Source organism: Chiroxiphia lanceolata, chromosome 6 (assembly GCF_009829145.1).
Source record: "Chiroxiphia lanceolata isolate bChiLan1 chromosome 6, bChiLan1.pri, whole genome shotgun sequence".
NCBI classification, from domain to species: Eukaryota; Metazoa; Chordata; class Aves; order Passeriformes; family Pipridae; genus Chiroxiphia; species Chiroxiphia lanceolata.
The window spans coordinates 39,269,765-39,292,945 of NC_045642.1; the positions used below are offsets into that span (position 1 = coordinate 39,269,765).

The 23,181-nt window shown below is 39.3% G+C and overlaps 1 protein-coding gene across 3 annotated transcripts in view; it reads left to right on the plus strand.

The window, feature by feature from the left end:
• Window positions 1–23,181, plus strand: part of PRORP (protein only RNase P catalytic subunit) — a 46,025-nt gene that overhangs the window by 2,468 nt on the left and 20,376 nt on the right. For all 3 annotated transcript variants that reach the window (XM_032690472.1, XM_032690474.1, XM_032690473.1), the window contains exons 3-5: window positions 445–492; window positions 2,882–3,014; window positions 18,875–18,982. In XM_032690472.1, coding sequence (XP_032546363.1) covers window positions 445–492; window positions 2,882–3,014; window positions 18,875–18,982 — 289 coding nt within the window. The remainder of the gene's footprint in view (window positions 1–444; window positions 493–2,881; window positions 3,015–18,874; window positions 18,983–23,181) is intronic.

Consider the following 23,181-nt stretch of genomic DNA (forward strand, 5'->3'; position numbering starts at 1 on the left):
CTCTGATTTCTTTTTTTAGCTGTTGGCTTTGGTTTGTGTGAGCTACAGAGCCATTTTACAAGTTAGTCTGCTGCATGAAAAATATGACAGCAGGAATGCACTACCATTATTGGAATGGTTTATGAACGTGCAGGGCAGCAACTTAAAAGTTGTCAGTGCACCACAATTATTTGTATAGTTCTTGAAATTTGGTGACAAGATAAACTGGGGAGATTGATGGTGTTACTTCTTTGCATGTTGTTAAATGCTGGTTCTTTTTATAATCATTTCGGGCATTACTAAATTATATATGAATCTTCATGTAATTTCTTTGCAGGGTAGATGATTGATTGAATTTTTTATTTTTAAATGTTGACCAAAATATAATTATTCTTTATCTGTAATTCAGGCGTTGTTAAATAAGAATCTAATGTTTTTATTTATCTTTCCCTCTGTACGTATTAGTATACCAGGAAGGAACTGGAGAGGACACCTGACCAACATTAAAGACAGGTAAATGCAACATTTTATTTTAAAGTGATGTGTTGTCTTGATTATTCTATCTTGAACTCTTTGTTTTTAACTGTAAAAGAGCTTTCCTTATATACCAAAATATTTTAATCCTTGAGAATACAAACCTTTGTTGTGACGTGATTTCACAAACTCCACTTTCCAACTCATTCTTGTACATTATACAAGACCAGGCATGCACATTTGGAATTGAATTATGCTAAGCAGAGCCAAGATGGAAAAGCACAGGGAAAAATAAGATGTGCCATTTTACTGTGTGGCTTATTTGTCTACTGTTTAGGAATTAAAGACTTTCTTTTTTGTTGGCTTTATAATACCATCGTTTAACAGGATATATAGCAGAGAAGCTTTGGTGTGTAAAGGGATATCTTCTTGAAAACTGATACTATTTGCACACTACAGTTGATTTGTACAGATGGAAGGGTTTTCCCATCCTACCTGATTTTCAGTGAAGACGAAATGGTTCTTAGGTTTTCACAGGCATAGCTTGTGAAAATGTTTCTATTACAGTGCAGTTTTCTTAATGTCTGTAAACTGCTATTTTAAATGTTATTCTATTTGAAACCTTGTTCTGTGCTTTTGTAGCAATTTGGCAGCTATAAATAAATTATAAGCATGTCTCCAATGGATTGTGGGGTTTTTAGGTGGGTTATAAAAATACTCCATGTTGCATACTCTGAAGTAAAAGCACACGTAGAGCCTGCAGCTCTTGAAGCCCTTGAAAGAACAGCATAACTCACTGTCCTAAGAGTTGTTTGCTATAAGCTGAACTGTTATTATGTATGAATGTGTTTGGTATTGTACTCTGTTATGATAATTCACCATATTTTAGACAACCTTTTTTAACTTTTAAGAGTTTTAAGTCTAAAGTCTTGGCTAAGAGCTGACTTGTTATCTTAGTGTCTGTAAACAGTTAAAGACTTTGATAGGTAAACTGACTTAGATCACCTCATATTTTATCACAAATTAAGAATCTGTGAACAAAGTGGTGACAAGTTGTGATACCGTAGTTATTTTGTTAGAACTGTAAGAATTCTTTTTATTTTGAAATAAAGGAGTTTGAGGTAGCCTACTTGGATAAGTATTTGAATAAAATTAAAATGGTTTCAAGAAAAGAAGTATGTGTGGTTGTGTTTAAATTAAATGACTGTTGACAGAAAAGATCCTTAGGATTTCAAATAGCCAAAAAAAGACTTCGTTGGTTTTTTGTAGGTTGTTTGTTTGTTTGGTTGGGTTTTTTTGGTCCTTAATGTATCTCTCAAACTCATGTGGTGATTGTTACTAGACTCATCTCTGCAGTCAGCACAACTGATGTCTTAAAACATGAGTTTTGAGTTAAAAAATTCAGAACTATTTTTTCCTAAACTGAGTTTGACAATTTAATAGGCTTATTCATTGGTTATTCTGATTTTGTATAAATACTGGCAGTTATATCTAAGATGCTTATATCCAGGATACTTTCTTCTTCTAGCACTGAGCTCGTTGTTTCTTTGAACCGTGATATTCAGAAGCTTGAAATCCCTGCAAACGAACCTTGAAATTTTCTGACCATTTTTCTTGGAGAGTTACAAAGGCTTTGCATTTTCTACAGGTCAGCTGTAGAAAGCTGCAGCTCAAGTTTTTTGAGCCTGCATTCAAACCACTGCCACATGTTTGACTTCATGCTTGGTATGTAGGTGCCATGGTACTACAAATCTATCTCAAAAAAAGTAGTCCCTCCAAAAAGTAATTAAATTGTTGATCAGCTGAAAGGACAGCTATATATCCTGCAGAGGTGAAAGCCTTCTGTGTGGAAATTTCTTGGCATGAAATCCTAAAATGACCAATTAGAAGTTACAGAAATTGCAAACTGGTTTTAAACATCTGGTTGCAAAAAAGCAACCATAGATTAAGGATCCAGTCTTACAAGACGCTGCTTCATGTGTTCTGGTGAGGCCAGTGCAACAGCATCACCTTCCTACATTGAGATCAGGGATGTGTGTATCCACAATAACTTTCCTATCTAGTAGGGAAACTTCCAAATGTTAGGGGTGTGGGAATTTGTGGTAATGCTGAGAATTGAACTCTGATCTTTCAAGGCCTAAATAAATGCTGTCATGCCAAGTTCTAAAGTCCTAAATCTTCAAATATCTCTAGAGCTAAATCTTTGATCCTGATGCCACTAAATCACATAAAAATATTTTTAGTGACTTTAACAGGTTTTGGATGCATCACAGAAAGAGTACAACTAATTTTCTGATGATTTTACCCTGTTGGGGTTCTTGTAAAGAATTGTGCTCATAAATAGACACTTGATAAGTCAGTAATATTTAAGGTATTTCTTATTTAAACGCCTTTTTCCTTTTATATTCTTGTGTTATTGTTATTTCAGTGGACAATGCCCGGTTTGCAACCATCAGTTGGAGGATAGCAACCTCACCGAAGAGGAGTATAATAATCTCAGCGAAAGAATAATAAGGGACGTGATACATGGAACTGACACTTATAGAAAGACAAGCCCACAGGTAGGTCAATGAACCAGTCAGGTTCATTGGCTAGGAGGGTAATATACAGTTAATGTTCAAGCACTTAACGCCACAAATTCTTTGCTTTAAAACATTAATAGGCCATTAGATACTGAAGTATCCTATGTGTCTATTTCAGTTGGGTTTATAAAAAGGGTCTAAATCTCGACATCTTTCATATTGTCCTTGTTCTTACATTTACAGCCAGCTACTAATGGATACTGAAATAACTAAAATGTGGGAGTTTTGTACATTACAAAATTAAAAAGGCGTGGAAATCTTTTAATCCCCTGAGAGCTAAATTTTAAATATGGAATAAAACCCAGTAAATACCCTAGAACAAAACAAGATATCTGATATTTTCAGCTTGCAAAAAAGGTAAAAGAATGGTTATCATTTCGTTCAGTCACCTTTCACAACCCACCAATCAACCAACTACTCATCGATTTTAAAGATACACTTTCATATTTATAATTGCAGTACACATTAGGAGTATCAAGCTTTTCAAAGGTCATGGTAAACATATGAGAGGGTGTAATTCCCAGACACTATAGTATATTGCAGTTCTATGACTTCAGTAAAGCCTCTGACACTGTCTCCCATGGCATTCTCCTGGAGAAGCTGGCAGCCCATGGCTTGGACGGGTACGCTCCTTGCTGGGTAAAAACCTGGCTGAACGGCCGGGCCCAGAGTGAGGTGGTGAATGGAGCCACATCCAGCTGGCAGCCGGTCATTAGTGGGCTTTCCCAGAGCTCAGTATTGGGGCCAGTCCTGTTTAATACCTCTGTTGATAATCTCGATATGAGAGGATCAAGTGCACCCTCAGTAAGTTCACAGACTACACCAAGCTGGGCGGGAGTGTGGATCTGATGGAGGGCAGGAAGGCTCTGCAGTGAGATCTAAACAGGCTGGATCCATGGACTGAGGCCAGTTGTATGAGGTTCAACAAGGCAAAGTGCTGGGTCCTGCCCTTGGGTCACAACACCCCAGGCAGTGCTACAGTCTTGGGGAAGAGCAGCTGGAAAGCTGCCTGGAGTAAAAGGACCTGGGGGTGCTGGTCAACAGCTGGCCGAACGTGAGCCAGCAGTGTGCCCAGGTGGCCAAGAAGGCCAATGGCATTGTATCAAAATAGTGTGGGCAGCAGGACTAGCAAAGTAGTTGTCCCACTGTAGTCAGCCTGGTGAGGCTGCATCTCAAATTCTATGTCCAGTTCTGGGACCTGACTTCAAGAAAGGCATGTGTGTCCAGAGAAGGGCAGTGAAGCTGATGAAGGGTCTGGAGCACAGGCCCTGTGAGGAGTGGCTGAGGGAGCTGGGTGGTTTAGCCTGGAGAAAAGGAGGCTCAGGGGGACCTTATCACTCTCTACAACTACCTGAAGGGAAGTTGTAGCCAGATGGGGATCAGTCTGTTCTCCCAGGCAATCTGTCTCCAGTGACAGGACAAGAGGACATAAAATCAAGCTGTGCCAGGGGAAGTTTAGGTTGGAGATCAGGAAGAATTTTTTCACTGAAAGGGTGATTAAGATTAAACACTGGAACAGACTGCCCAGGGAGGTGGGGGAGTCACCATCTCTGGAGGTGTTCAGGAAATGACTGGACGACGCACGTGGTGCTGTGGTCCTGTTGACAAGGTGATGGTCAGTCACAGGTTGGACTCAATGGTCTTGGAGGTCTTTTCCAACCTTAATGATTCTGTGATTCTATTTCTGACTCATTTTGTGTGGAGATAACTGATGCGGCAGTAGCAATACTGAATGAAGGTGAGCCCCGCTAGATGGAGCCCACACCACGTCTTAGAGTGGGTTTGCTTTACCTCTGTCAGTACTGATGAAGGTCTGTTGTAGCTGGCACCTCGGTTCTTCACCGGCTCTGAAAATATGGACTATTTAATTCTTCAGGCTTTCTGCGGGCACAGACATTGCACATGTGAAACAGTTACAGAAACTTGAAGCAGTTAATGTTGGGGTGTTTGTAGTACATGCAGCCTATTGTGCAGACATCTAATTTTCACATGGATTTTCTCTTCAGTTTAGGACTTTTTATCTGATCTAGCTGTGAATCGTACATGAGAATAAAATTACCCTTACAAATGTAGCAGTAATTTTAAGTATTTAATGGATACTGATGTTCTATAGTATCAGAAGATAAACAAAAGGCTGTGTTTAATTGCATGCTGTATGGCTTGGAAATTTCAAGTGTGTCTAGTACACAGGACTAGATTAGCAGTGACAGTTGAAGGCAGAGAGATTTAGGGAAGGAGTTCTGGGTAACAGGACCTTCACATTCAAGCTGAACAGTAGCAGAAATTATATTCCCCCTCTGTAAGAAACTGATTGATGAAATAAATGCAGTTTAATGAAACAAATACACTATATTAAGTTTTGATGCTGGTAGATTCTGTTAGTTTGTGTGATAGCTGAAAGTCCGTCATTTACCATTCTGGGGCCACCCACTTGCTGCTTCAAGTTGGTTTTGTTCTAGTTCTGTATCAGCAGGCAGTCACTGGTGGAGTGAATGGAGATGAACTTTGTGTGTTTACTGTTGCTTAAAGTCTGCTTCCTCAGTGAATTTTGAGCATGGATGTGGGGGTGGTGGTGAAATGGTGTCATAATGTATCAGATATTTCAGAAATAAATTGGGACTGTCTAGTTGCCTTTGTGGTGTGAAAGCAGACATGTGGTCATGAAAATATGCTGCCCATTTTAGGTCTGCCAGACTGTGTGACTTCTGCAGCCAGGGTTCAGCCAGGGTTTTCCAGAGGGGAAGTTAGGTGATGAGGATGAAAATAGGATGTAAGCAAGTATATCTGAAGGGAGTGTGTGTCCATTCTCCAGTCAGTTACTTTTTTGTAGTAGCCACAATTCAAATAGAAAACGTTTTAGCTTTGTATTCCTTCTTTTATCCTAACTAGTTTTCTTTTGTACATCTGTGCTTCTTGCAATGAAGTGATTAATCAACACTTTAAGTTGTTGTGAGCTCTGAACTTTTTTTTTCCAACAATATTTCAAATTGAATATGTAATACATTTGGAATATCTTTTTTCTTCAGTGAGGAATAGTCTTTTGTCTTACTTTTGCAACAGTGTCGTTGCTTTATTTGATTTTATTTCTCTCACTTAAGAATAAATGTGATCAGAGTAGACAATTAGGAGCAAAGACTTGGTTTGTTGAGAATCCCCCAAAAGTAATCTGTTGTGGGTGATTAAAAAAATTAATCGTTTTTGTAATTAATTTTAGGAAAGAAAATCAAACTATGTAGGTTTGTACATCAGAATGGTAGTGAACACTATTTACAAGTATGTTGAAAAGATGCCTTGCATGAACTATAAAACTGATTATTTGTGACAAGGAAATACCTGTTACACATTAAAAATAGACATCGATTCAGATCCATCTGCACAGCTGTTTAAAGGTCTATTAGGATGTCACATGATGATCTAATATACCGAGCTGCAGCCTTGCAAGCTGCCATAGGGAGAAAACAGTTGGAATAAGATTGTCACCTTTAGTACCGAATTTCTGCATGATGTTTGCAGTCAGATGACTGTTGACTCTGACTATATTTGATTGGGAGCTATGCCATTGAGCCTGAGAGGATATAATTGGTCTACTGGGAGGCAGAATCAACTTTTACTGTGATGACTTTCATGTCACAGCCACTCCTGGGTATTTCTCTCAAATACACAAATGCTGCAATTTCATTCCTTTTGAGGCTCCTTCATATATCTGATAAGCCTGAAAGGATGGTTGTGCAGTGGGAAGGAAGCACATTAGAAATGCGTATGTGCTGTCAAGAAGGCAGGAAAAGATGGGTTCGTGGTCATGTAAATCCCCTCACTAGATCTGGACTAAGTGTGTGAAAGGGGTTTTACATATTCCTCTAGAACATAAGGGACTGGATGGGGAGGAGGAAGTAACTCGTTCATCTCTGTGTTCTTTTTTCAAATGAATGAGGCAGTGCTGTTTCCAAGGAGCCTTGAAGATAAAGCTCTAACTCTTGCTTTTTAGACTGATACCTTTTCCTTTCTATAATGCTTTGGTTGTCCTTCCAACTCCATGATTTGCCCCAAAACCCTGATGTACCCAAAGTGGGCTTTGGGTGCATGTCAGTCTTGTTCTGAATGAAGTAGTTTATTACTTCCAAACCCCTTCTGTACTCTAACATCTAAGAAGCCTCTGTCTGACACAGTCTGCTCTAATGTGGCAGTGCCTTCACTCCCAACTTCCAGTGTGGTCTTCTCGTTCTTTTACGTGCTTTGTTGACTGTCAACTTGTGGACAGAGTCAGCTAAATTGTCTGCACTTGAGCTGTTTGCAAGGTGAGTGTAGTGGGTTTGTAACCCTCCCTGGGAGAGAAAAGGAACTAGAATAGGTCACCTGATGTATATTTTACCAATAAAGTATTCCATACCATGTTACATCAGCTCAGATATAAAGATATGTTGTCACAGAGTCGTGATTATTGGCTCTACCTTGGCCAGCCGCAGGAAGTCCCTCCTGTAGCCAGCTGTCGTTGGCTTCACTGGGGAGGAAGCTTCTAGCAGCTTCTAACCAAAGCCACCCTATGTAGCACTCCCCCCACTACCAAAAAAGTCGGCTACCTCAATGCACGACATTGAGCTACTCTTAACTGCTCTGAGATGTCTGGGTTATTATGGCTGTCCATCTTACACTTGGATGTCAAGGCTCCTTTGCCTGAGCTAAGGGAGAAAGGGAAGTTAGGCCTTCTGTGTCTCCCGAGAAGATCAGGGGCTATGAGGAGAAAACCCCTTCCAAGCAAACGGCTGATACTATGTGCACAGTATGTTCCACAGCCCAGGATTTGTGTGCCATTTACCTCCCCTACTTCTATTCCTGTGTATGTTAGCTCCTCCTTGTCACTGCCAGGAAGCAAAGAATTTTTTGAAGGGGAGGAAGTGTGGAAGGAAGGAGAAGGCCAGGTTGACTTTCTCCAGTGGTGAGCTGTAGTTATGCCTAGGATTAGGACTAAGCAGCAAGACAGTAGAGATTTCTGAGCTTGCTTTTTTTTTTTTTTTTCCCCTCTCTTTCCAAGACCCAAGAGTAGGATGAATGCTGAGGTTGTGTTACATGAGAAAGTTATGAGTAATTTTTGGATGGGTATGATTTGCTTTTAGTAGTCTGTGTTTTCAGGATGGCAAGGATGAAAGAACCTCTTATTTCTGAATCTAGAAAGTCCTGAAAGTGTGGTGTTTGGAGATTAGTGTTTTAAACAGCAGGTGCTTGAGGACTTGAGCTCAGTTTATTAGGATTGAGTGAGAGCTATTGCTGGTGGAGATAAAGGTCTTATTGTAGCCTTTTGGTACTTCTTGGTGTTGGGCTTAGGGTAAGAGTTGCTAATTGGGAGTTAAAATACTTGAAGCACACACTTAATAGGGTTGTGGCTAGGCCAGAGCATTAAATTAGAGGTGACATCAGTAAGAACAAATGTGTTACCTAGTCTGCAACAACAGTGATCAAAAAGCTTTCTTATAGTTGTTGTTTGATTATGGGATGGCTAGTGCTGGACAGTTTAATTCTACAGGTTTTGCAGAATAGCAGATGAATGACTAAGTCCATTGTTGCCTTGTGGCTAGTTTTTAGTTATGGGAAGGATGTGGTCATTAGCTTGTAGGTAAGGATAGGGTTTGCATTGCAATTAAAATTAAATACGCTGATATCAAATCTGAAGACTCCCGGATCATGACGATGTGCAGCCATAGGTCTAGGGAAACGTACAGAGACGGAGACATTTGCTGCTAGATGGTGTAACATCCACGAGGATAGAGGAGAACTGATGTGAGTAGGGCTTAGAATTAGCTGTGGGTTTGTGTCAGTTGCAGTATTTTGGCTAGAGCTACAGTTTGGATGATAGGGAGAATGCTAGCCTCAAAGTCTGACCCGCTACTCAGTCTTGTAGGTCTAATAAGGACAGAGTAGAGACAGGTAATGGTTTATGGCAGGTGTTGCAGTAATAGAGTGCTCAGTCAGAGCACTGCAGCCCAAGCTGCAGCCTTTATCTGCTTACTTTCTATCCTCTGTTTCCATTTAATTCAGGGTGAATGTTACACTCTTCTTGTGATGTAATCTACTGGAGGGGAGGGAACTTCTGGGAGGAAGGAAAATGAGGGGAAAAGGGGAGACCGAATGGGAAATAGGTGGTGAGAGACAAAAACATTTGGATTTTTCCTATAAAGTTTCTCTTGCATCTTCCCTTACCTCAGAGGTTCTTGATAATGGGAGCAAACAGAAGCACAAAGAGCCTTTTGGTGGAAAAATAAAAGACTTATCTGCTTCCTTATCAGCATTAAATAGATCTAGATGAAAACATTATAAATTGAGCGCAGACTTCTTTGACTCAATGGCCCCAGTGTTAGAGAATCTTCCTTGGGGATGGGTCAGATCTTCTGGAGTGGTCCTCCTTTTCATGATTTGTATAGCAAAGAATGAGTTGGGATTTTTTTCAGGTCGTTAGGCTACCCTGCAACATAAGAATGTTCCTTACTTCCAACCCACTGTCTAAACCCGTTTCGTTGTCCTCCACAGTCTTTTTAAGCTACTTCTTGTGTCACCTCTGTATTTGGAAATTCTCCTAACCCGATACATATTACAGTTAGTGCAATTAAGTAAGAAAAGTCTGGTTCTAATCTTATTTCTTTAGGAGCAGTTGCTTGGTTAAAATATAGTTGCTAATCTTAACTTGTTTTAACTATATATCATCTGGAGATCTTGCTAAGCTAAATGCAAACATAGTTTGCTGATGCAGTGATTTTTCTCAGATCAGTATCTTCCTTACATTAGCTGGAATGTAAAAGAAAAAATAGAAATAGAAAAAATTGAAGAATTTCACCAAGGTTTAAGAATGGCATACCTTGATAAAAACATATCTTTTCTGATCACAGAGACAGATAGGATCATAAACATGAAGTTCAGAACAGTAACTTTTAACCAAAGAATTAAACTAATATGAATTATCCAAGTAGCTGATTTTTAAGGAGATTATTTTATGAGGAACCTCTTGGACACACAGTCCTTTACTTGCAGCTCATGCCTTCCACTGAGTTGGATCTTGAGGCATGTTTACATAATGCAGACTGCATACCTCTATCATCCTTTTTTAAGTGTTCACTTGCTGCCTCTTAGTATTGCTAAGTTCTGTGATAATGCTTCTAAAGTAAAATTAGTGCATATGTTGATCTAAGACACTTGGAAATTTATCTCGTGGAACTTTATTACTGAATGGCCCTTTACCATTTGGTCCTTTGATCCATTCCCAGAGGTCCTTCTAAGTTGAGGAGCTGGTCTCCAGCTGTGGAAAAGACAGATTCTCCTGATGATGCAGAGATCTATATTGAGACCTAACATAGGACTCAGTTTTAATTGATGATAATTAGAATAGCTTAACAAATTATGATAATTTTATGTTAGCTCTCCAATGTCTTATCTCTTAGGATTTGAATAGATTTACTTTAGAACATCAGCAATTTATGCAGTGTTTTCATTACACTGTGATGATCATTTAAGTTGATACAGTCCTTCCAGAAATCTGTTTAAAAAAAAAGTGCACTTTCTTTCTATATTATGCCTTGTCTCATCTTTCTGATGCTAAATTTAATTTGGTTTTGTATTCGTCATTGGTTTGGTTTCTTCTGTGCCACCCTCTTTCCTAAATACCTGTAAAATATTACATATATATGGGAATTGGTACAGAACTGTGAAAGAAGCTTCTGATTTTTTAGCAGGACCCTTTACGGGCTCTTTATTTTCTGCCTTTTTTAATGCTGTAACTAGTTCAGTGGTTTAGTAGCTTATTATGAAGTCTTGTGTCAGGTTTTTTTCAAATCTAATTAATGCCATCTGGTTCTATTTTACCTACCTTTTCATTGTCACAAGGAAAGAAATTTTAGAGATGCTCTTTTGCAAAAGGTGTGCACATTAGCTCTACCAGATCATATTGTTCAAGAGGGTTTGCACAGTTTTTAGTGATTGGTTCAAATATATTACAGTGTGCAGGTGCTGGGTGCATAGGTTTGTAATTCTCTGGACTGTTTCTAGAAAGACTAAAATAGAAGTAGAATATGTGGTACCATTTGGACCCCAGAACAGTTGCTGTTTCTTTTGAGATTGCAAATATTAGTTGGCGTAAGCACTTGGTGGCAGTGTGGTCTTTAAACTAGTGTAACTAGCCTTACTGCCAGCTGTTCATTCCTGCCCCCTTTGGCCCCTCCAAGTGTGCCAGGAAACAAGGGAGCACAGCCCTATGATAAGGGCTGTGCCCCCTGTGCCAGGGCACAAACCTAGATGAAAAAATGTTTTGTTTTCTTGTGAGTGTTTGTTCAGCTAGATCAGTTCCTTGATCAGATTTGCTTCAGACATTTGGACCAGCATAGCAGAGAAAGCAGCACAGGGTATATCCAGCTCTCTGGTACTCATGTAGCATTTTTCCATGTGAATGCTATAGATTGTAATTAAGTACTAGTCTGCCTCACTTACATGGGACTCTCTCTTTTCTATGAAGTTCATGATTTTAAGTTATCTTAAAGGTCTTTTCCAACCTAAATGCTTTTATGATTCTATGATTCCATTCCACTGTCTTTCTGTAATGCTCATTACATTGCATTTAAGCATTCAAGTCAATCTTTTCATCATTTAGCCTTCTGTTAGGTGGTTTACCCTAAGAGGAGAAGGTTCCAAAGCAGTGGTTTTAATTTTGAAAGCACTGCGAATTCAAAATGTTTCTGCCTTTGAAAAGTTTTTTTGGTCTGTTTTCAAAGCAAGCTCGGTATGGTCCATTTCTTTATTCTTGTGCTTATGATGACAGCCCTGCAAAGATGGGGGCATTTTCCACTGAGGACAGCAGCACAAACTGTTTGTCCCACCCTCCATATTTAGAGTGCTCAGGAGGGACTTTTCAGAAGTGTGCTACCTGGATTGTTGAGGTCCAGGCTGTGCATTGGCCCTGTTACTGACCCTCTGCTGTCTGAGGTAGACAGCTGGGAACAAGTCCTACAACACTGCCTGCTGTTGACTGAGGGCTGTGAACAGGCAGCGCAGTGCACATCTCAGCGAGGTTGTCAGCGTGCCTGCAAGTACTTCCTGTTTGTGACCGTATCTCTGAAAGCTACAGCCACAGGAGTTCGTGACTCTGGGATTATTTGTACACTCTAGAGAAGTATATAACAGAGGGAAAACAAATTGTGTGCAATCCCGAGTACATAATGATACCATACACAATACTGAGAAAAGTCTTCCTGCTTGTAAGGGTTTGAAGGGGATTTCCAAGCTTTGAAACTGTAGGGGAAATAATCAAACCCTTCAGGCATAACAACAAACAGATTTAAGAGTGCTCCAGCAAGGCGCAGTAAAAAAAAGAACTGGCTGGATTTCAGTTTGACAGCTGAATTTTATTTCTCACACTTAATGGCACATTCCTGTGTTTTTCTTCTGATACCGAGAAACATTGCTGAAAACAAAGCAACCCGACATCAGTTTGTATTTTATGAAACTGTTAAAAAGGGAATGTTTTCACTTCTCTAAAAGCTGCTCTTACAGTGTTGGAAGACACTCTGTTTGATAGTAGGGGTAGTTACATTATAATTAAGTGCGGTACAATATTATGTTAATTAAAATTTGCTCTTTCCTTGCACATGTCATTTAATATGGAGAATGCAAGCACTGCTTCTTCTGTTGTACAAAGCCTAAACTATTGTGAATGCTTCTGGAAAAAAGGTATGTTGAACACTGTAGTTTTTAATTTTTTAATTTAACTAGTGTCTCTCCACCATTCCTGAACTGAACAAAAACTTTGTTTAGAAGAACTGACAAACAACCTTTTGATTTTAATAGGTTTTAGTAAGTTTCTTTTAATTCTTCTGTTTAAACTCCATGCACTGGCAGGAACATAATAGCCTTTCTTGTATTTAGAAGTCCTCTCTGGCTTTGCTTATATATCTCCTTTGTATATTAGATTACTTTAGGTGTTGGCATTTGGATCAGTAGATATTTTGGATTGTTCAAGAATTTAACCAGTGCCAGGATTTTTATTTCTAGTTGTCAACATATTTCCTATTTAGACTTGAGAAAAATATTCAAGTGATGTAACCTTTCCGTGTTCTGAAATGTATCATACACTGAGATCTGTTATAGGCATTAGAATTATTTCATAATACTCATTTGGATTAGTCTCATTGCTTTTACCAAAGGACATGCTTGTTTAGCTGTGTTTTCTTTGTTTTGAAAGACATGATAAACATGTTATGTTTAACATGGTATCTCTAAATGCTAATATTTAATTCCTTGAATTCCTTGTTTTTGTTGTGCTTTTGAAGCTTGGGGTCTATGTGTGCACAGGTATTGGAAGAAAACCATATATTTCTATTTATAAATGTATTTACAGGAGTTGAAATAGTATTGTCTTACAAGAGTCCTATTTTCATATTTATTGCTACTGCTGTTTCAAATATTGGCTGTGTAAGCCAGACTTTTGAGGTCCAAAGGCACACTTACTTAAAAAAAAATTTTAAATTAATGGTTTAAAATAGCAAGACTAGTCTTTTTTCTTTCTTTCTTTTTCAAACAGTAATTCCTATAGGTCAATTTTTTAAAACCAACCTGTTTTGCTTTGCTGCAATATTTCAGGCTGAGAGATAAATTTCATAAAATGTTGTCATTTAGCATAGGCAGGGAAAAGGGTCTATGGGAAAAGGTAATCCCAGTAGTCTCACCTGCTAACAACGTCATTCCATGTACTGGCTGCACTTTTATGCCAGGACAATCGTCTTGTTGTGACCTGAACAGGGGGACTGGTGCAGGCTAAAAACTGTTATGTGGGCTCAGTTCATCCACTTGAGTCTTTCTCCTTGTGCTAACAATGTGTGTGCATAGGTAGGTGAAGGAAGAAGGGTAGGAATGAATGGCTGAGGGAAGGGAGAAGATAGAAACACCTTTTTCTGTGATAGCACCAGTACATACCAGTATAAAATAATGGTGAAATAGTGCATGAGTCATTCAACTGATGTGGAATACCAAAAAAATGTGACTCTTTGTGCTTTTGCCAAGATGTGAATGCATCTACCCACTAGTGATTAAACAAAAAATTATTTTAAAACTCTTAAATTCTTTACGTCAATATAAATTCCATCATGGGTTTGTTATGGCTGGCTTTTACTTTCAAATTAATTTAATCAGTGTGGTGTCCATTTGTAAAGAAAAGAGTGTTTTTAGTAGAAGGTGAAGTGAATCATTTTTAAAGGTTGCATAGTGGGCATTCCCCTATTTTCTAAGTAAGGCGATAAATGAAATCAGGTGAGTTTTTTAAAATTCCCTTTTCTTTTGTGCATGGTGTGGAACACGATATCCCTGGAGCCACCTGTGGGCCTGTGCTGTGCTGTGTGTGTTGCTGCTGTGGGAAGGAGTGTTCATGCAGTGCACAGGCTGCTGGGGGAAGTCCTGCAGTGAGATAACAACCTTTCTGTATTGCACTACTTTTCTGCAGCTCCTGAGAGATAAGAGGGTCATGTCAATAAGCAATGTGAAATGTGTTTTTGAAGTTTTGTCCTTTCAGTTTGAGTCATGTTTCCGAGGCTGGGAAAATGGACTTTTCTTTGGAAATTTTGTGAGATGACCCCAGTCAGAACAAGTTAGAAATCAGTGTAAGGTTTGTTGTGTTTGTCTTGGTGCTCTTACCTGGAGAGAGAGAGAGAAATGTGTTTTGCTGCTTGTTGGCCTGTTGAAGGGATTCATCAGAAGTGCATTTTGTCTTGTTGAGCAGGATGTTACCTTGTAAATTCTCCAGTGGCATATGCAGGGCTGTGTGTAGATCACACCTTGCATTCTCCGTTTGGAATCACAGAATATGCTCCGTTGGAAGGGACTTACAAGGATCATCAAGTCCAACTCATGGCCCTGCACAGGGCCATCCCCAAGAGTCACATCATGTGCCTAAGAGTATTGCCCAAACACTTCTCAACCTCTGCCAGGCTTGGAGCTGTAACCACTTCCCTGGGGAACCTATTCCAGTGCCCAAGCACCCTGTGCCCTTCCACAGGAAGGGGAAACCTGTGCAAATAACTTGCTTCTTTTTGCCTAAACCAGCTTTCACATCATCATTGTACTGCATTGATGGTCATCATGTCTGGCTTCTCTTGATCAGCTGTACCCTAACTGTGGCTGTGCTTTACTTCATTTACTTCTTAGAAAGAAAGTGTTCAGTTTCTTCGAACAGTTAGCTATTGAAGGAGATATCTTTAGAGAACTGTGAATGAAGCATCTCTTTATTATTGTGGCTGAAGTAAGATCTGCATAAAATCCAGACAATTCCCAGTCTTTGAAAGATCAGCATCCTTTGAATTGTCTATTTTCTCTCTTCATGGTGAGTTGATCTTGGTTGGACACCAAGTGCCCACCAAGTTATTCTATCACTCCTCTCCTTGACAGGGAGTAGAGGGAGAAAATGAGATGGAAAAAACCCTCAAGCATCAGGATAAAGACAGTTTATTAAAGCAAAAGCAAAGCCCACATGCAGAAGCAAAGAAAACCAAAAGATTTATTCTGTACTTCCCATTAAGATGTGATGTTCAGCCATTTCCTGTTACGTAGGGCCTCACTGTTCATAGCAGTTGCTCCGTAAAATAAAGGTAGTAATAACAAATGCTCCCCACCCCCCCTTTTTTTTTTCCTCTAAGCTTTTATTCTGAGCAGCTGTTGTGTGGATGGAATATCCCTTAGGTCAGGTTGAGTCAGCTGTCTTGGCTATGTCCTCTCCCAAGATTTTGCCCACTCCCAGCCTACTAGTGAGAGAGAATGTTGGAGAGACAGCCTTGATGCTCTGCAAGCACTGCTCAGCAGTAGCCAAAACACTCGTGTGTTACTAACCCCTTTCCAGCTACCAGTGCAGGGCGCAGCACTGTGACATCTGCTATGGGGAAAATTGACTCCATCTCAGCCAGACTCAATACACTCCTACAGTGTAAGTCTATGGGTGTTAGAATAACCCTTTGTACTATGTCCAGATGAGGTAGCCTGCTGCTTATTCCCAGGCTTTGCCCTTTTCCTTCCCTGTGTCCAGAGAGGATGAGAAATATGGAACTCAAAAACTGTCTCTCAGGGGAAGAGACCTGAATCTTTTCTGTCATTCTTTATGTATTTTTTTTCTAGAAAAGGAAAGAAACGCTATTGTGTGTTGCTGGGAATTATGGATTGTGAGGAGAAAATGAACCGACCCTTGGGATTTTTAGTTTGTCTGAGGCTTTTCACTGGAGTCTTGTGTATTTGGTGGCGTTAATTAAACTTGGCCATTTGTCTTCTGTGCCTTCTCTGCTATTAACTCCTCATCTCCCTGTGTGGATAAGTCTTCTGTACCAGCAGCCTTCTTCCCTGTTTTGCACAGTTTACTTGTAGAGATGGAAAATAATTGAGCTGATCTGGGAGGCTGGCAGGGGCATACTGTCTGTCAGGCATGTGTTGAGAATGGTCTAGGACACATGGACAGGAGGAGAAGTGGCCAAACCATTGACAGTGGAAAAGCTGCAGCATCTCCCCAGCTCCAGAAGCAAATCCCAGAGAGCCAGGAACTGGCTTTCTGAGGAGCACTGAGCCTGTTGTGATGCCGCTCAGCAGGACCCTTCTGGCAGCCCTGCTCCATCTGACCTGCTGGGAGAGGGGAGGGAGCCAAGCGAAGAGTGGGCATAGGAGAGCGCAGACCCACCAAACTCCTCTGCTGCTTCCCCGACTCCTGCTGTAGTGTTCCCTCAACAAAGCAGTCTGCTCTGCCCATCAGGGAAAACCTACCCTTTCAGAAACCGCTCTATAACTTGTTGCTTTAAATAAAATACCACTTTAAAATTCTCCACAAAGTGCTTATTTTGTAAGGAACTGAGCCCACAAAGACAAGATTATTTGTACAGTATGCTTCACAAAAATGTCTACTTGACTGTAACTATTTTACTTCAAATAATATTACCATTTGTTGGCATTGGGAAAATAACACTCTCTTGGAGTATATACCACGTTTTTCATCTGCTTCCACTTTCTTTTGTCTTTTCCATTTTCACTTCTTTGTCTCAGAGCTCTTCTATTTTACCTTCATTTGGTCTGCATGTGTTTTGCTTCTTTTCATCTTTCCGCATTTCAGACAGCCATCCAGTATTGCAGTGATGACTCACCTGATTTTGAACCATAGGAAGTCCCCTGGATGGCATAAGCCCAGAAGGAATCCATGTTGTTTGGTTTTGCACTTGTTTCTACCCCTCCAGCCCTTTGCTAGTGACTTCTTTCTGTGTCTTGGTGTCCCTGTCAGATGGCAATGAGAATATTTATTCATCTATAGAAAATACATTGAGATTGAGGCAGGGAGCAGGGAAAACACTTCACAAGTGCCAATAATTTGTTTTTGTTGGAGATGATAATTTCCTTGCCCAGCTTTTTATACTTTCTCAATAATGACATTTATTTAAGCCATGGAGAAATGAAAGATCACATAAAAGGCGATTGATTCCTATGGTGCTAGGCTGAGCTCTGTGTGTCTCTGTTCTCATTGTTGTGCTTTTGATTAGCATGCCTCTTTTCACCTGGAAATAACTCCTGAAACTTTAACATCTGAGTGAGGCATCCTTATCTCACTTGGTTGGTTTGTACTCTTAATACAAATGACCCTTTTCCTAGTATAATTTGTCATATGCATTCCAACTAAATTTGAAGTTGGTGATCATTTGTTAGTGCCTGACAGCAGTGTATTTTCTGGACAAATAAATTCTTTCATTTCTTTCTCTGAGGAAGAATGTATATGCTGTATATGTTTTTGTTTGTGTGCTGAGGGGATGTTTTTTGTTTAGACATATGTTACCATATGGCTATGTGGGAGAAGGCAAGATTAGAAGAGTACTTCTTGAATCCTGAGTAGAAGGCATGAAATATGAATTGTTTTGAGTTCCTATGAAAGTTAATTTATAGCCTTGGTCTGTGAAAGCTCTGTCAGTGATAAATAAGTCTTACTTGTTACTAGAAAGGTAATTTATGAAACTAAGTCACTGCCCACCAGGATGGTGCAGAGTTCTTGTGCCTATTAAAAACAGTCAGAAGGAAGAAGTAGAAATCTTATGCAAGTGTCTCCAAAAAACCACTCAATCTTTCCTCAAAAATTAAGGGAGAAATTCTTTTATTCCTATATATTATAGCTTTGTAGTCTGTTCTTCTGCTGCAGGCTCTCAAACCTAAAGCAGTTGTGTTTTCCCTTCTGTTGGAAAAACATTTTGTTGGATGGATGCTGCTGTTTTGCTCAATCACTGCATTACATTTCTGACCTAATAAGAAAGTTCATTCTTTTGTTAGTCTTAAAGCCATGTGTTACTCACAAATCGACTGCTGTCTTTCTAAATGAATGTTTATTTAAATGTTGACCGGCATTCAGAGATTTCAGAATTCTTCCAGAGAACCTGAGTATGATGCTTACCTTACATTTGGAAATGTTAAGACCTAGTAGTAGTGTCACTGTCTACCGGTTTATACGGTTGCTTTGTTTTGCAGCTATTGCATGACAGTGACTATAGCATGTATCTTTATGAACGGGTACACTTCAGATTATAATATTGAAAATCTGGATGACTGTAAAGTTTTGAATTTTGGTTGTAATGTAATTTAAAGTTTTATTGGAAGTATCTACTGTAACACGGCTTTAAAGATGTTTTGGTTGTGGGTTTCTTTGGTGTGGTTGTTATAGGAAATACGCAAGTAATGATGCGAAGTGTAGCCAATGATGTAAAAGTGAGAGACTTGGGCTTTGTTTCTTTTTTTAATAAAAAGTGAATGAAATTTCTTTCTGTTAAACTCAACATAATATTCCCCTGTGAGTATTTATTTATTTATTTCAGGAATTTGAGGCCTTTCAAACATTTGTGGAAAATCGACTTCCGTTTGATATTGTTATTGATGGACTCAATGTTTCCCACATAAAACCCAGAAGGATGCATTGTGAAAATGTAAGTGCTGTTAAATATTCATTAAGAATTTTGTGTATGCTGATTGTAAAACAATGAGTGCCTCATTATTAGTTATTCTCTAGAGAAACTGATCAAACATTTTTGTAGCACGTTACAAAGAATCATCTAAGTTTCACACATGAAAAATGATTAGTGAGAAGATAGTTCTTCTCACGTATTTGACTGTATTATCTGTAAAATGTTGTACCCAAATTTCCTCATGTATGCAATGGTTATAATTGCAGCAGAGGTATTGATAATAACATTATTAGGACATACACTGTCAGTGTGTAAGTTTTCATAGTAATAGGGATTTGTGGGAACAGAGTAAAACTGCCATATAGAAAATTTAGTCTAATATAGTTATGCTGGTAAGAGTTGTTCTTAAAATAACCCCTTACTTTGTTCAAACCACATCCTGTACACATTTAAACTTTATTTCACTTCCTGTTGTCTTGAGAATTTGAGCCTTGTTAGTACAAGGATGTACCATCAAAGTGGCTTCAGTTCTTTCCACTTGATGATTTGTAGAAGAAAAATCCTGCTTTTTTGTCAGTATCTTTGAGAATTCTTGGTACTCCTCTGTAGCATTTCACTATGAATTGGCTTAAGATTATTTGGGTTTATTTGTTAATCAAATGTTTACTTTACATTAGGAGTAAAAAAGTAGCTGCTCACATGTATTCAAAAACCAGAATTTAAATTTTCACGCTCTTGAAATTAAAATTAAGTTGTAAATGAACTTGATGATAAAGGAAGAAATACTCTTGTAGTAATTACAAGAAATACATTTTTCTTCTAAGAGCTACTTTAAAACTGTTCTTAGGAAGTAGCATATGCTTATCTGTAGATAAAAGTGAGCTAGAGAGGCTAGATAAACTTACTGAAAGAGGTTTGTTTGAGAGTGCCAGTGAAGTTTCATGAGATACTGTCTCACAAAGGGGGTACTTTCTTTACCATGGGAAAAAAAAAATTTACAAGTTGTTTGGGTGGAATCAGGAAGTGTTGATTATCTGAGAAGAATTCCAGACACAGTGTAATGCCACAATGTTTTAAGATCTGGAAAGACAGATCTATGCTGCCAAAGATGAGGAAGAGAAATGCCTTTCCCGCTGTGGGAACTCTGAACAGGATTCTCAGTGGTCTGTAAAGCTGGAGGCAGTGGAGCAAAGAGCCAGCCTGGTTTTGGCGGATAATTACTCCTGATTTCTGATCAGACATCTTACTAGGACATATTAGCGTGCTGAGCAGCATAAATTGCCTTTGAGTTTCTCCTTAGCTTCTGCTGTATTGGAAGGACTTCAGGATCCATGATGCCGAAGAGATCCAGAAGGCCTGTACGAAGGCATTAACTTTCCATTTAGGTTGTTCCTAAATAGGTACAGGTCAGATCTCTCCTGAATCCCAGCTGTTTACAGATTAGGAGGATTTTTAGGAAGACCTACCTTTCCTTCCTAAACAACAGAACAGTCCCTTGGGCTCACCACAGCTTATCTCCAGAAGAAGGTTCTCCTAGCTAAAAATCTACTTGTCCGATGAGTTATGTTGCTGTTAGTTATTATTGCATTTTGTCGTGCACAAAAAGTGTTAATCATTGGAGCTTCCACCAGCCAATCTTACTGCTCCTGTTTTCTGGATCCTGTTATTGAGAGTGTGGAGTCATTACATGAGATAGAATGGACATGCCCATTATTCCTGCCACAGACCTGTAGATACTGACTAGCTGAATAGTACCTATTTTGGCATGGGAAGTGTGTATTGCAACAAAATAGCTCCTTCACTGCCTGAAAGAAATAATCTTCTAGACACATGGACTACTAAAGACTTTTTCCCTTTTTATTGACCCTCCAAATTAACTGAGACACCATCTTTTTATACACTTCCAGTGTTAACTATTGAGTTTATAGTTTTTTCCAACTGGAAACATTGTTTAAATGTGAGATCATGCTGGATGCTAGTAGATCCTGTTTTATTTCTTCATGACTCTCAACTCCTGTGTTGTAACATGTCAGGAAAGGACTGTGTCTTAGTTCTTATTTTGGATACTTCTGACAAGAAGTATGTATTCTTGTTTTCTTACTGGTTTTTTTCAAGACTGCTAAAAACAGAAAAAAACCCACAAAGCAGAGCAATCCTTTCTTCTGTCTCCAAACTTTTCTTTCAGATGAGGGAAGGGAAGGCCACAGGAATCTGTTGCTTTTGTGGTTGCTGGTGTTGCTGCCAAGTAGGCCCCATCTGTGAATGCTGACCTCCCTGAATGCTGTAGCCTGTCCTTTGAGGGCTGACTCTGCCACAAAACATCCTCTTGTGGAAGTTCCTACCCTCACACCAGTGACAGCTGAATGGAAAATGTGGAGTGGCAGATTTGGGGCATTTACAGCCTGCCTTAATAAGTTCTTCAATGTACATAGGGAAACATAGTGCAGAACTGAGAAGATGGAGAGGAGAAATAATGCAAGATGAGTGGGAGGCAGAGCAGAAAGTATGGAAAAAGCCAAGAGTGAGGGCTGCTGAGGTCAGGCTGGCTGGCTAGGACAGCATGACAGGCCCATTTTGAAGAAGAGGTTCATGCTGTGACCTCTTCAGTTCATCTGGAGAGGTAATACAGGAGCCATGTTTCCAAGGGCCTCTGTTAAAGCTGCCCAGCCTGTGTTTTACTTGTCAAAAACCGAAATTATTCTGAGTCTCCAGGTGGGAGTATGCTTTTCAAGGGTTCATTCTTGCAGCTGTTAGACTCAGTCAGGATATTGTTTCATCAACTTTTCTGTTACAGTATATAGATGGTAAAGAGAAAATCAGATTGTTGCTCTGTTTCTAACACACTGTAAGCATTAGTGCTTGGAAGGTTTTAGTTTCTTTGGAACACATCCCTTATGTGATTTAGAGAGCATGGCAAAATAAAGGGCATTATTAAACACAGGAGCAAGCCTAAGATTTATGTGACAAAACCATGGTAATTTAAATGCATTCTGGTCTTTATTTAAATTTAACAAAAAGTACTGTTCAGCTTGGTGATTTAGCTTTCAGAACTGCAGCTGTTTTGCTGAAGACCAGCTCGAGCTAACTTAGTCATATGATTGAAATAAGAAAACATTGATAAAATATTCCTCTCTTTTCCAAACAGCCTAACATTTTTAATTCCATTTAGGCGTTCCTTAGGCATCTTGGAAAAGGGCTGGATTGTGTGAACAAGGCACAAATACCTTGGGGGATGAGAGGAGACAGAAGGAAAGCAGAAATTGGAGGAATGATTTTTACACGTTTAATTCCCAAAGTGTTCTGACATTCTAGAAAACTAGGTATGTGACTTCCAGTAGCCCCAGGAAACTTCAGTCCTCACATCCAGCACTTACTTAGCAGATCATCCTGAATATTATTGATTTAGCAGATTTACAGGAACATCCTGTGGCAGTTTCTCTGATTGGTTTGTAATTACAATCCCCCTTTTTTCCAGGTTGGTTTTATACTAGGTCTGTTTCCTGGTAGAAATCACCATGTGACTGCATCAATTACTGAAAAAAAAAAAGGAGGCAGCCTGAGGGTGGGAACAAAGATTTTTTGAGGACTAGGGAGTGGTGAGACCATCTGATTTGAAGGCAATCCTTCGCAGCCTTACTGCAGCATTTTAAATTAGACATTAAAGTTGACTTCTAATTAAAAGATATTATAGATTGGAAATTATTTTTGCTACATAATCCAGACCCTAGAAAAAACCCCCAAACCTCCCATAAAGTCCAAAATCATTCAGTCTTGTCTTCTGCTCCTGTTTAAGACTGTACCTGATGTGTATTTGCTTGAATGAGTCAGTTACTGTTTGTACTGCAAACATGTAGTTCATAGAGATATCCTTGCAGTTTAACTAAGCACAGTTGATTCAGGCTGTGTTTTTAGGCATTGGCACCTTTCCTCCAGATGTATCTAATTACATAAATCCTTACCCAGCACAATGACATTTGGTACTCCCTGTCCTCTGCTGCTGTAACTCTCCATAGTGCCCTCACCTTTCACCTTGTAAAGGTCAAGAGAGGGAATTTCCACACGCTTATTTTCCATTTCTCTTACTAAATAAACTGTTACATAATTCTTAAATGGATTTTTTCCTGTTTATCATGATTTTCTGCGGAAGTGTTCTTTGGAAGTGAGAGGGAATCCCAGTGCAAGCAGGATGTCTGGGCTCTAAATATCTCGCTTTGGTTGCG